The 12,952-nt window shown below is 35.7% G+C and overlaps 2 protein-coding genes across 2 annotated transcripts; both read right to left on the reverse strand.

Moving 5' to 3' along the window:
- Positions 1-5,329: 5,329 nt before the first annotated feature.
- Positions 5,330-5,998, reverse strand: LOC140975264 (uncharacterized protein At4g08330, chloroplastic). Its single transcript, XM_073438877.1, has one exon. The coding sequence runs from the start codon at positions 5,920-5,922 to the stop codon at positions 5,542-5,544; it is 381 nt and encodes a 126-aa protein (XP_073294978.1). The 5' UTR covers positions 5,923-5,998; the 3' UTR covers positions 5,330-5,541.
- A 392-nt stretch (positions 5,999-6,390) lies between these two features.
- LOC140975263 (metal transporter Nramp3.1-like) lies at positions 6,391-9,722 on the reverse strand. Its single transcript, XM_073438876.1, has 4 exons — positions 9,025-9,722; positions 8,193-8,329; positions 7,406-8,058; positions 6,391-7,069 (listed from the first exon to the last, which is right to left on the reverse strand). Exons 1-4 carry the CDS (start codon positions 9,639-9,641, stop codon positions 6,845-6,847), a joined length of 1,632 nt encoding a protein of 543 aa, XP_073294977.1. The 5' UTR covers positions 9,642-9,722; the 3' UTR covers positions 6,391-6,844.
- Between the last annotated feature and the right edge of the window lie 3,230 nt (positions 9,723-12,952).

The following is a 12,952-nucleotide window of genomic DNA, read 5'->3' on the forward strand; positions in this document are numbered from 1 at the left end:
TTTCATTGAGTTTTATTATCATTTGAAATTATGATATTGATGGAATCGAATATAATACATATATGATGTTCTTGATATACGAGACACCGTAGAATCGAAGTCGGATCAGAAAACGGATTGATTATGGAATTATTATGATTTTCTGATTATATTGGGGAATTGAATAGATTTGAGTTATGGGTTGGTTACAAAATATAATGGATATGAGTTCTGATTTGTAATTGATATCTGATGATATTGTATTGACGGGGATATCGGGATTGTGCCGTTATGCCGTTGATTTGAATTAATTCAGATTAATTAGATTCAGTGTTGATTTGAGAATGAAATATTGATATTATGATTCTCGATATATCGTTTCAGATTTACAGAGACAGTCTTGAGTTCAGAACTGATATTGCTTCAGACCGAGACTACGAACGAAAGGTATAAGTCAATGTGGTATTGGGAGATCGACTTGAGTAGGACATACTTGAGTTTCCCTAAATCACATACTGATTGTTATTAGATGCCTTGATTTGAATTGATATGCTTGTTTCTATTGATTTATAGGAAGCATGTTATAGACGAGTATTAAACGAGTAATCTTGTGACAGAAGTGCCGGATAGTGATGGAATCGTCATTGGCACATTGCACTCTGTTACGGGATAGTGTAGTAGCGAAAGTGCTAAGGTCTGTGACGGATAGGTCAAGACACTGGATGTTTGGTTATATCGATGTTTATTAGAATTGGAGTTTCTTCTATCACGGATATTCGATATGGAATGCCATCATCTGGAAACCGGGATCCCTAGCCTAGGATTGAGTCTAGTCTGAGACGTGGAGTCACGAGTTTATTTACAGTTTTATATGGATTCATGTTTCAGATTTGACATTTATTTCTGATATTTACTTCATGCTTTTATATTGATTATATTATCGCATGTTCGTTGATTTATACTGGGATTATATTCTCACCGGAGTTATCCGGCTGTTGTCTTGTTTGTATGTGTACATGACAACAGGTGGGACAGGATCAGGGTCCAGGAAATGAGGAGAGATCGTGATTAGGGTGGAGACTTCGGACTTTGATGTATATAGGGTTTTGACACTTGACATTAGTAGTTGAACCTTAGTTTGAGATGTTTGTATGTTGTATCAGATTTATACTCTCATACTGATATGTATAGGAGTTTGATTCCATTACGCTCCGCAATTAAAGAAAAAAAAATTATGACCCTAATTACTGGATTAGTAAATTGATCCTAATGATGATTAAGAATTGATTAGCGTTCGGGTCCCCACAAATATGAACCGAAGTCATGAGATGTCCATTTAGTTCACATCAAATATGTCAGTTGAAGTCACAGCTTTCTAGCATCCAGGCCTCCCAATAATATGAGCTAGACATTGACATAAGGTTGTGTTAATCATGCAACCACTATTGATGGAAGACAGAGAAATATTAAAATTTCTTTTATTTTTTCTTTTAATGAGCTTGATATAAATTTTGGATCTTTTCCAAAATGAAAGATTTTAATTTTGAAAATGTGTTCATCATTAATTTAAAATCTCGTGTCATGTTTTTTTGTATGTTTGTCAGATTCATGCAACTCTTGTCATTATATTAATAATAACGTGCATACTGATTATTTATAATATATCAAATGCATTATAAATATTAAAAGATGATCGATAACCGAGAGTTAATTGATCCATATGAGTAAAATATGAATCAAAGTCCAAAACCTAGGTAAATATATGGATGCAAATGCAATATTATATAAGCTTCCAATATTTTACATGTCTTCGATCTTAAAAACTTTTGAAAATCTAGGCTCACCATCACTAAATTTTGTTCTCGCACTTAATCTGATATTTATATTAAATTTTTATGAAACATTGAGATACCAATTTAAGGAGTGAGAACGAGCTATAAACCAAACCCACTAATAAATAATTATCAAATAACTAAAGACACAGTATGTAAAATATCCTAAAATACTCCTAGAAATTTGATCATGACTCTTGATCATCCTTTTATCATATAATATCAAATATTATATTAATTCCATAATATCATCAACAAGTCATGTATCTTGTAACTTATCTCTAACCTTCGTAATCATAAATAAATTAATAAGTTAAATAAACATTTTTATCTACATTCAATTAATTCATTAATAATTAAATTTATGGTAAAATATCTTTTACTATAAATAATTAAAATCTAATTCTAATTATTTATTTTTTAAGAAAATTTTACAATTTTATCAAAATTTATTTTCAGATATTAATTGCATTAAATATCAAATTGACTCAAAAATTTGAAAAATAAAAAAATTACGTGAGACCATCTAAAAGAGAACTTGTGGGGCAGGGTTGCCCGAGACCATCTCGAGTACCCTGCATGTGGCCCTTTCATCACTGCCCGAACAGTTCCGGCAGCACCATGTGGGCAGGGGTGCCAAATTTATTTATTTATTAATAAAAATTGTTCGGGGCATACGTTGTTGCCCCGAATTGCAGGGGCTTGCCTTCGGGCTGCTCAGAATACATCCGGGTAACTGTAAAATAAATTTTTTTCTCCAAAAACAATTTTTAAGAGCTTCAATTTTCTGGAATTTCGAACGTGGTTAGAAATAAATTAACTCAACGCGATTTAAATAGAAAATTATACGATAGAGAATAAACTGACTCCGATATCACTGTATGAGTACCGTTTTCTCGCAACCAAGACGCAGTGGAATTTTAAAATTTTTTGTTTTGACATTCAAAATGTTTTTGGGCTTCACATGATTTAAATAAACATTCATGGGGTGTTTTGTTTAATTTAACTTTGCGTATGTAACACCGACTAACTATTCCAATTTTTAAGCGGATATAGATCTTCTTGAAAATTCCTACGAACGAATCTCCTCCTTTCTTCGATCGTCTAACCAATTTCACGATCAGAGACTGAATTTCTCGTATAGATCGTACTAGAGATCTAAATGAAATTTGCATCGAGAGTTGATCGCCAAAATTCTCAAAATTTCGACTGCGGTGTGGCGATGCTGTGGAACACGGTGGTCGAAAAAATTTTCTTCAAATATCAGGACTGGCCGAAATTGTGAGTAATTGTGAGGGAGAGAGAGAGAGAATTTGTGAATAAAAATTTGCGTGTAAAAGTTATGTAATTTCATATAACCCTTGACGAAATATTTATAAACTTTAATTAATGATTAAATCAGGAATCTTACTTGAATCGAGATATTGTAATTTCATTACTCAAAATCTTTCATGTATGTATTTTCTACTCTTGAAAATATCATGCGTAATTAAATTATTATCACTTTTTGATAATACAATATACATATATATTTATTTATTCATGCTTTAAATTAAAAAACTTTTATTTAATTACTCAATTAATTAATTAATTAATTCTAGACTCTTTTAAAATGTTTCATGAGAATTTGAACTTTGTAGTCATCATCACTAATATTGTTATTTAACTTGTAGATTCTAAATTTACTAAATAAATAATTATGAATTCATTATAACCTCGATCGACGATCTGACAGATCCGATTGTATCGAGGGTACAAATCTCGTTCATATACTAAAAAATGAAAATTTTCCATCGATCAAAATAATCAAATTATAAACTCTTTTATAAGCAACCTGTTTGATATTCATCAAACTACAGTTACTAAATTCAACTACTTGAACTTTACTATCTCAACGGGAACACGTAATCAAATACATGTGTGACCTTCAATGGTTAGGGATACAGCTGATCGTGGGTTCACAACTTCATTCTTTTCATCAACCCCTTGATCGAGTATGTCAGAACTCAAGTCTGAAGGCACCCATCAGATCAAGATAAAAGCATCTAGTAACATCGTCCCCATGATCTCCTAGGTATAACTGATAGTGTCGGTAAGATTCTTAAGTTATGGTTAGTGTATAGTATGTTCTCTTCAAATCATATATCTCGATCAAAACTACAATCATTAGTATATCGAGAGTTGCAAATAAATTCGATAACGAAGTGATATTTTTGAGTAATAACAGTGACGTCGTATGTGCAACTAAGAAAACATCTTTTCATAAAGCACATGTCTAGCTCTTGCCAGATACTCTTTACACTATTAACTTATCATATCACATATGATATTTTCACTCAAAGGCGAACGGTTAATCCCCAACTACAATGCATTGACTCTTACGTATTTCGAAACTACACCCAACATTGGCACTTGATTACCCTTAATGAATTCGGTAAACGGATCAGAGTGCATGTTAGTACGTAAAGCCTCTAGATTTTCTAAAGTCAAAGGACTGATGATGTACAAACATGACCGTGGAATATTCCACTCGATAAGTGATAACCACTTGGAAATTCCGAGGGATAGTTGTTCAGTGCATCATCAAATGATGACTCATCTGTAAGACTGAACATCTTAATATCCTTACCATTGAAACATGAAATTTATCGCATAGATGCTAGTCACAAGCTCAAGCGACCTTTATCTTTATTTTAGACGACTGAATCGACTAAAAACCTGTTTAGAATATATGGTACGCTTTCTAATGAGTTTCATGATCTTACGTTGCGAGACAGACCTCATGATACCTATTTATATTCAAAGACTTTATCTATACAGCTTGCATGAGTATACAAATAAAGTAAATGTCATAATTTGATAAAACCGTAAAATATCATTAAAACAAAGATTGTTTTTACATAATAGTTAATAAGACACAAACCACAAGTTGGCTCGCTGTATATCTACTCTAACAAAAATGACAACAGAACTTGACAAATACCCTCTACAAACTGTTTCTGCGACCATAAGATGAACCACAAATACGTGATCAGTAACAACAAATCTGTAACGAATCGACCAACAGCAGCACTCAATATCTGAAGCTAATACACAATCTGATTCATCTATCAAACACATCTTCACAGACACCAAAAGGAATAGTTAAAACTTTTGAAACAGCTCAATTCCCTTAAAATCTATCCAAGAAAAAGACCCAAAATTTACACCAAGCAAATCCATCACTTGATCATAAAATTTTAGGTGGCAAAGGGTGAAATATTATAGCATCGTGTTTTGACCGAATATCGCCCATTTTTCATCAAGAAGGAACGAGAATGACCATCGAGAAACAATTTCTGAATTATTCTGTCCAAATGTTATGAATTCTTTTCATTAAATTCTCTCTCAAAAGTTTTGCAATCTCAATATAAGTATAGAACTGGACCAGTAAACTCAATAGCCGGCGAACCATGATTCCCCTGGTTCAATCAACCACGAGATGAACCACTACGACAATCATCGGAAAGAAATATGCATTGAATCAACCAACAGCAGCAATGAAAATATTTGAAGTTGCAATAAATAATGTCTTATTCATCTATCAAACATATCTTCAGACACACAGTTATGGTACAAAATTTAAGCAACACCTCAATCACCACAAAATCAGTCCAAGAAAAAGACCCAACATATACACCAAGCAAAACCCACCATCCCCAGATCGTGAGTTCACAAGCACCATCCCCCATCAAGTTTGAGAATGAATCGCCAAAGCCTTGTTCTTGAATCTGTACCTAGGGTTTCTCGGAATAACCTGACTAGGACCCATACCAAACTGCCCTATTCCATCGGTTAACGGCGGCCCGTCATCGTAGATGTATCCCACCAGCTTCCCGCAGCTATTGCACAGAATCTTGGTGCGTTTCCTCTGTATGCCCCAGTAATTTAAGGTTTCGAAGAAGGGGCGAATTTTGTCTTCCTTCTCGAACCTGAACTTGTGGGAGTCGACACTGGAGAAGGAGATGGAGTTCTTGTTGCCGGCTTCGAAGTAGAAATCGGGTGGGTAGAGGTTGGCGGGGTGGAGGCTGAGATTCGTCCCGCACTCTCTGCAGCAGTAGATGGACGCCATTGATGGTTGTCCAAAGGATTTCGCGCAAGATTTATTGAATGTTCCCAAAAGCGTGTCTGTGTTGGAATTGACTTTTAAGCCCCTCAACTTTGAAAAGTTCAACATATTTTTTACATTTCAATTTCTTAAAGAAAAAGAAATGAAAAAAAATGTCAAGATAATAATTTCTCATCGAAGTTTTTGTGATTAAACGAAGAGTATAACTATTGTGAGACGGTCTCACGAATCTTTATCTTTAAGACGATCAACTCTACCGATATTCACAATAAAAAGTAATATTTTTAGCATAAAAAATAATATTTTTACATGGATAACCCAAATAAGATATCCGTCTCTTTTTTCTTAAATGAATATATTTTGAAAATTTCAAATTTTTTTCAAACCAACATATCATAACACTTAGCTCATCTCAAGTTATTTTAGCTGAATTCGAGCAAAAAAACGTTAATCATCTACCTAAGAAAAAAATAATCAAAAGAAAACTAAAACTTAAAATCAAGAATCCAAATCGAAATTCTTGGTTTAATACATTCCATCCGATAACCAGATCAAAATTTACCTTAAATACATAGCTAGTATCTACACAAGATTAGTAGCTAGATGAAGCATGTCTCACCAATAGTGTACAACAATAGTTACATTATTTCCCTATAGTCATCATGTGTTCGTATTCGACGTAACTATAGTGCTCGTGGTTAGTTATAACACCTAAAAAAGTAGAGTTCAATGAAATCTTGAACAACGGTTATGTACTAGGAGAGAACCTTGATCCCGTAGAGGTATACGACGTGCTTTCTTTCGGCTATAGAGATCTCAAAATCTCATGAATGCCACCAGCGTGAAGGGTCTTAATGGCAAAAGTATTCTTCAGTTGATAAGGCATCATCCGGAATTTCTCAACCAGAAAATGCAAATCATCGGTTTAATTTTCAGTACAAGAATAACCCTTGGAGAGTAACTGGTTTAGCCGATTGGGAAGTTCGCCGCCTCTATGCGATATAAGATATAATATAAAGACAACATACGCTACCGTTCCAGCACAAACGAAAAACCCAACCAGCAGTCCATCAACTTCTGAGAGAAAAAAGTTGAGCAAAAGATACCCGTTAATGAAAATCACTAGGGCAGCCACCGTCCATGCAATCCTCTGCAGTGAAACAAGTCAAAGAACAATTAATCAAATACCCCATCCCATCTCTTCCTCACAAGAGAGGAAAATATATAACAAACGTGGGTTTCACAACATTCATAAACTACATAAAATACCTGATGCACACTTCTGTTCTTACTATGTTATTGCAAAGGAGCAAACATGAATATGAACATAAAATACACGCGAGTGCATAAAACAATTATTAACCAGGCTGCAGTAAAACTTGCTTGGTGGAGATCTCACTCCCACTATCAGATAGACTGAGCATTCGTATTGGTTGTAACAATTTTACTGGACATTATGTTAGTCAAGATATTGCTTGAGATTTACCTCGAGGGTTAGCCCAATTTTGAAAACTCCCATCACCTGCTCCTTCGACACCAAAGTGAGAAGCGGTATAAGCGCAAAAGGAATCTGTATCGACTGTAATACATTCAGCCATTCATTCAGTACATCTAAAGATGATTCTGATTTGTTGAAAACCAGGGCTACAATTATAGTTGGTACAATCGCACAACTCCGAGTAATCAACGCCCTCAACGATTTCTTCAACCTAAGGTTAAGAAAACCTCCCATTATAAACTGTCCAGCATACGTACCAGTTATTGTGCTGCTCTGCCCAGCAGCCAATAACCCAATACCCCATATATACAGAATCGGAAATAGGCCCCCGCCGTACTTTTCCTCAAGATACTGTCCGGCATTAACTAGGCCAATACTATCTGCTTGTTTACTTCCATAGAACCCTTTGGCAAAGACAGTAGTAACAAATAAATTGATCATGAAGGAGACGAGAAGAGCAGCTGTTGACTCGATGGTGTAGTAGTTTATCGCCTCTTGGACCTGACCCTTCTTGTCAGGGTCAATCTCCCTCGACTGCACCAAAGCAGAGTGCAAAAAGACATTGTGAGGCATTATCACACAGCCCACAACTCCCACAGCTTGCCGGACTGTTCTCGAACTCAGTTTTGGGATCAAAAGACCTGATAAGTACATGAGCATTCAGTTTCTCATTAAGCTCTATTCCATATTAACACTTCATTTTTTTTTTCATTTTAATTGTTTGATTTCCCCTTTCTATTGTCAAGTTCATTAAAACAATGATCAAGAATCTAACCAATTATTAGCTCTTTTGTGCTTGGCTTAGCATCAGCAAACATCCACGCAAATGATAGGGCCATAGTTGAAATAAGAACACCGAACACAGCTTCCAATTTCCTCACCCCATAGTTTTCAAGAAGTAAAAATAAAAAGCTGCACAATTTAAAAAAAAAAAAAAAAAACTATCTCAGCAACCAGATGAAGTCTCATCACATAAAAAGTCAAAGAGAAGTACATTCTTAGACCCAACCCAATTAATACCACTGACCAATTTAAAATACCAAGGCTACTTGATCAAATCGTACACACGATCACTAACGTTCGTAAAGCAAAGTACTTCCAAGTGCAATCTGAGAAAGAACGCACCCGGGCGTGTCCCGTTACATAAAAGCTAAAAGCTAAAAGATAAAGTGGGCTTCCACAAATAGTTACTTTATCCACCAAAATAATGTTGGCTCCACAAAGATGTCACGATCAACTAATAAGGCAAAATGCAGATGCAGCAAACCATTATCACCAAGAAATATTTAATTTCCTCCAGCAATAATCAGGAAACTCCAAACAAATTAATGCAATCAACAGACATAATTTTAAGCTCCGAGATTGGGATAATGAATGCTCAAATTAATACCATACCTCAAAAACAGTACATCATTCATTCATCCATATTCACAACCTCTAATCACTAAGGGAGAAAATAAGCAAAAAGATAGTGACCTACAAAGGGAACTAATTTCTTGAATTTGAAAAGTATCCCTTCAAGAATACAGCTTTGTTCATACTAAGAATCGATTTATCACAATTTAAAATAGAATTAAAAAACTTGGCAAATGTGAAAAGAAGATTACCTATCTGAAGCAGTAATCAAGACACCAGCCCAAAGGGGTAGAACCCCACGACTAAGTATCTGAATCGCAATCGCACTCCCGATCACCTCCTGAATATCTGCCCCAATCAACGCTATTTCCGCCATGAACCACAACAAAACCACCGCCCAATACGGATACTCCTCGCGGCAAAGCTCGGCCAAATGTCGGCCCGTGGCCACGCCTATTCTGGCCGACAACAGCTGGATCAGCAGACCCATCGCAGTAGCCCACATCAAAAGCCACAGCAGAGAGTATCCCGCAATCGCCCCAGCTTGCAAATCCCCCTCTAAATTCCCGGGATCTAAAAAGGCTATACTCATCAAGAATCCGGGCCCCGTGAACAGCCATAGTTTCTTGAACGAAAACGGCGGGACGCTGGTGGAATCCAAAGATTCCAATTCGAAATCGACAATCAGGATCTTCTCGCTCGGTTCAAATGCGGCATCATCATCTCCGGCGTTGGTTTCTTGGGTTCTTCTGGTGGGGGATGGCGGAGAGGATAGGAGAAGGCGCGACTCTTCTTGGCTGGACGATGATTCTGGGAGGTGGAGGGGATGATTCGAGGGTGCATGGTCGTTTGGCGGAGGTGAACTCATGGGATAATCGGGATTTCAGGAGTTATGGAAGCGGAGATTTTTGAGGTGGCGGCGAGAATTCACAGAGGTGGTCGCATGACGGTGGATGCGGCTGTTAACGAATATATAGAGTATTTAAAGGAAAAGTTCCATTTTTGGTATCTCCAATAATGTATTGACATGTGGCATTTCTTGGGCAAAATATATTTGATGTATCAGATATTTGTAGTTTGGGATGACTAAGATATCATGTGACACGTTTCTTTTGGTTTATTCAATCTATAATTATCATAAAAATATTTTTTTTCATAATTTAGATAAATTAAATATCTTTTAAAAATTTATCAATAAAATAGTTTTACAAAAATTTTAATATTTTTGACATAAATATTATATTTTTTTCATAATTTAGATCGAATTGGATATTCGTCTTCAAAGTTAACCAATGAACATTCTCACAAATTTTATGTTTGTGATAAAAGAGATATATGATCATATATGAAACTATTAGGCAAAAACGTGTGTGGGACGGTTTCACGGGTCGTATTTTGTAAGACATATATCTTTTTTTGGTCATCCATGAAAAAGAATTATTTTTTATGCTAAGAGTATTACTTTTTATTGTTAATATCGGTAAAGTTGACCCGTCTCACAAATAAAGATTCGTGAGACCGTCTCGCAAGAGATCTACTCAAACTATTAAGGGTCAGTTTAACATTAAAAATAGTAGATCGTGACACAGACGATGAGTTTGTCTCATAAATAATGAACTAATTTTTTTATTTTTAAAATAAAAATTATAAATTTTTTAGATTGAAATGGTAGAAGATAAAATAAAATATATAGTAAAAGATAATATAGTAAAACTATATGGTTAGTTTGATAAAATTAAAGATGTTTTAGACAAATCTAAAATTCATTATGATTTCATATAGTTAGTATAGAGTGTTCTTGTATTATATATTTTAAAAGATATTTGAGTGGATGTGGAATAATAATTTATAAATAATAATATATTTAATTTAATTGATTCAATTTGAAATAAGACCCTAAACTACAATTTTATTTTTTTTTTATATTCAATGGTTGGATTGATGTTTAATAAATAATCATTCCATAAATTTATAATCAAATATTTGATGGGATTCCAATTCATCATGCAAAACCAACAGTAACCTAAAAGTAACATTCAATTTTGTCATATGAACAAAAATTCGGTTAAACCTTAATAACCTAGCGAATCGAATTCGGAAATTTGGTTTAGTTAATTTGTAAATTCGGATTTAATTTTTCAAAAAGCCTATTAAATTGGTTCAATCTCAATTTTTTATTTGAAATTTTGGTATATCTGTTCGACCAATTAAAAAATTATTGATTGTTTTTATAAGCCTTGTAAATATTGATCTTATTGGCTAGTGATCCACGAGTCGTGGGCTTAAACGCTATTTTTTTGATGACGATGAAATTTGGATTATGATGATATCAAAATTTTATATTGGGTTTGGTCTGGAGAGTGGATCTTCAAATTTTCGCAGCTGAGTGGATCCGGTCGGAGCTCGGAGTTTTGCACCGATGAAATAGGGTTAGGGGGCGTCGGAGAGCTTTACAGCATGACCGCTCCGATGCTTAAGTCAGTTCGGAGAACAAATTTAAGAGAGATATTTACAGTAATTCTAAGTGAGTAAGAGAAAGTGTGCGTTAAAATCATGACCAATATCTACTATTTATAGAAGAATGAGATACTATTTACCTTGTTGGAGTAGGGTTTTTTTGGGGTAGAATCCTACTTGAGATAGAAAACATTAGACAACAGGACTCTTTATCCATGGCGGCTAGGACTCTTGAAGGTGGCTAAGAATTTTGCCTCATCTCGATGATATTTGAACGAATCTCGTATTAATCGGAGCTTCTTCTATTCCCTAACTGTGCCAGAGCTCAGACTTCCCGACTACACTGATAGGCTCGGGCTTCTAGGGAAGAATGCCGAGGAGATCAGCCGGACAAAAGAATCATGGGCTAGTACTTTTAGGCTCATACTATTGAGATCGGACGTCAGTGCTCCTGACCCATAATAAGGCTTGGGCCTTAAGAGGCTATGGCAAATTTTGAGATGGGTTGGGGACAGTCCAAATATGTAAATTTTAGGGCATCAATAGTACATCCTCTCTTTTAGTTCGAAAGAAATATGAAGTTTAGACTACAAAAACTGGTCGGATCCCGAGCCCTTTGTAACTGACCCTTTGTGTCTATTGTATATTAGTTCAGTCCTACATGGCATCCTGAACGGTTCATATCTTGATCCGAGTGAAAATAAATGGACGACATAGATCTTCTGACAGCTCGGCTCCCGAGGAGATCGTACGTTTGTCCAAGAAAATCCGGACCCTTGATGTGATGTTGATCGGACAGATTTCATGAGCCTCTACGAAATATAAATATAAGAACATCTTCACCTCATTTTCACGTTTATTCTATTCGAGTCGTTACTCTGTCGATATTTCGAGAGCTTTCCTGACCAACATGACTCACTCCTGATCGCTCAACCTTCGACCCCCCTCAGTAAGTTCATTCACTTTTATTAGGTTTAATTTTAGGATATCTTCTCCTGACGAGTCTGCTGTGCAAGAATTACTGGATTACTTAGACGAGACCCTGACTCAAGCAGACGTGCCCGGACCCTCTAGAACTGAGCAAGGCCCCTCCGAGCCCTTAGAAGTCCATAGAGAGGAAAGTGAGGATGAGAGTGCCGAACCCTGTCCTTCTGAGACCCGGGCTGATAATTCAAAAAGACCGAGGCCATTAAAAGCCGATGAATTTCGATTGAGGGAAGAAGGCTGACCATGGTATAAGGTCCTGGCTTCCCACTTAGATCCTGACTTAGGGCCCTCTATTAGAGAAGAGTCGGGCATGTCCCATAGATAAAAGATACACATCCCTAGTCGGACAGACAAATAGATACCATACCTTTTATATTAATCATATAGATATGAGCCTTTGGTTTTCCGTGCCCAAACTCATCTAAACCACATGTAATTATTTCCAAATATGTCAGAGCCAGCTAAGCCCTAACTCCATTAGCTCACTCCTAACCTTAGGTGTTTTATTTAAGTTCTTCCAGGTTCCCATTGGGATCGGAAATATATTGATGTTTATTTTTAATAAAGAAAATTTCTTCGGATCGTTTCTGTTTGTCCATCCACTCCGAGAAAAAAAATTTAGAGGGAAGCCAGAATCCCATAAGAGGTGGCATGATATATACTTCTTCGTCAAGTCCCCTAAGCCATGACATTGTAGCATGGACTGTGTCATGAACTTCACTTTCCCCAAACAAT

Source organism: Primulina huaijiensis, chromosome 4 (genome assembly GCF_012295235.1).
Source record: "Primulina huaijiensis isolate GDHJ02 chromosome 4, ASM1229523v2, whole genome shotgun sequence".
Taxonomy (NCBI): Eukaryota; Viridiplantae; Streptophyta; class Magnoliopsida; order Lamiales; family Gesneriaceae; genus Primulina; species Primulina huaijiensis.

Excerpts from the sequence above, each read along its gene's own strand:
- LOC140975264 (XM_073438877.1), bottom strand. The coding sequence starts at position 5,922 with ATGGCGTCCATCTACTGCTGCAGAGAGTGCGGGACGAATCTCAGCCTC.
- LOC140975263 (XM_073438876.1), bottom strand. The coding sequence starts at position 9,641 with ATGAGTTCACCTCCGCCAAACGACCATGCACCCTCGAATCATCCCCTC. Across the intron at positions 8,330-9,024 it reads TTGATTACTGCTTCAGATAG|CTTTTTATTTTTACTTCTTG; the intron begins GTAATCTTCTTT and ends TAAATTGTGCAG. Across the intron at positions 7,070-7,405 it reads AAATTGGGCTAACCCTCGAG|AGGATTGCATGGACGGTGGC; the intron begins GTAAATCTCAAG and ends GTTTCACTGCAG.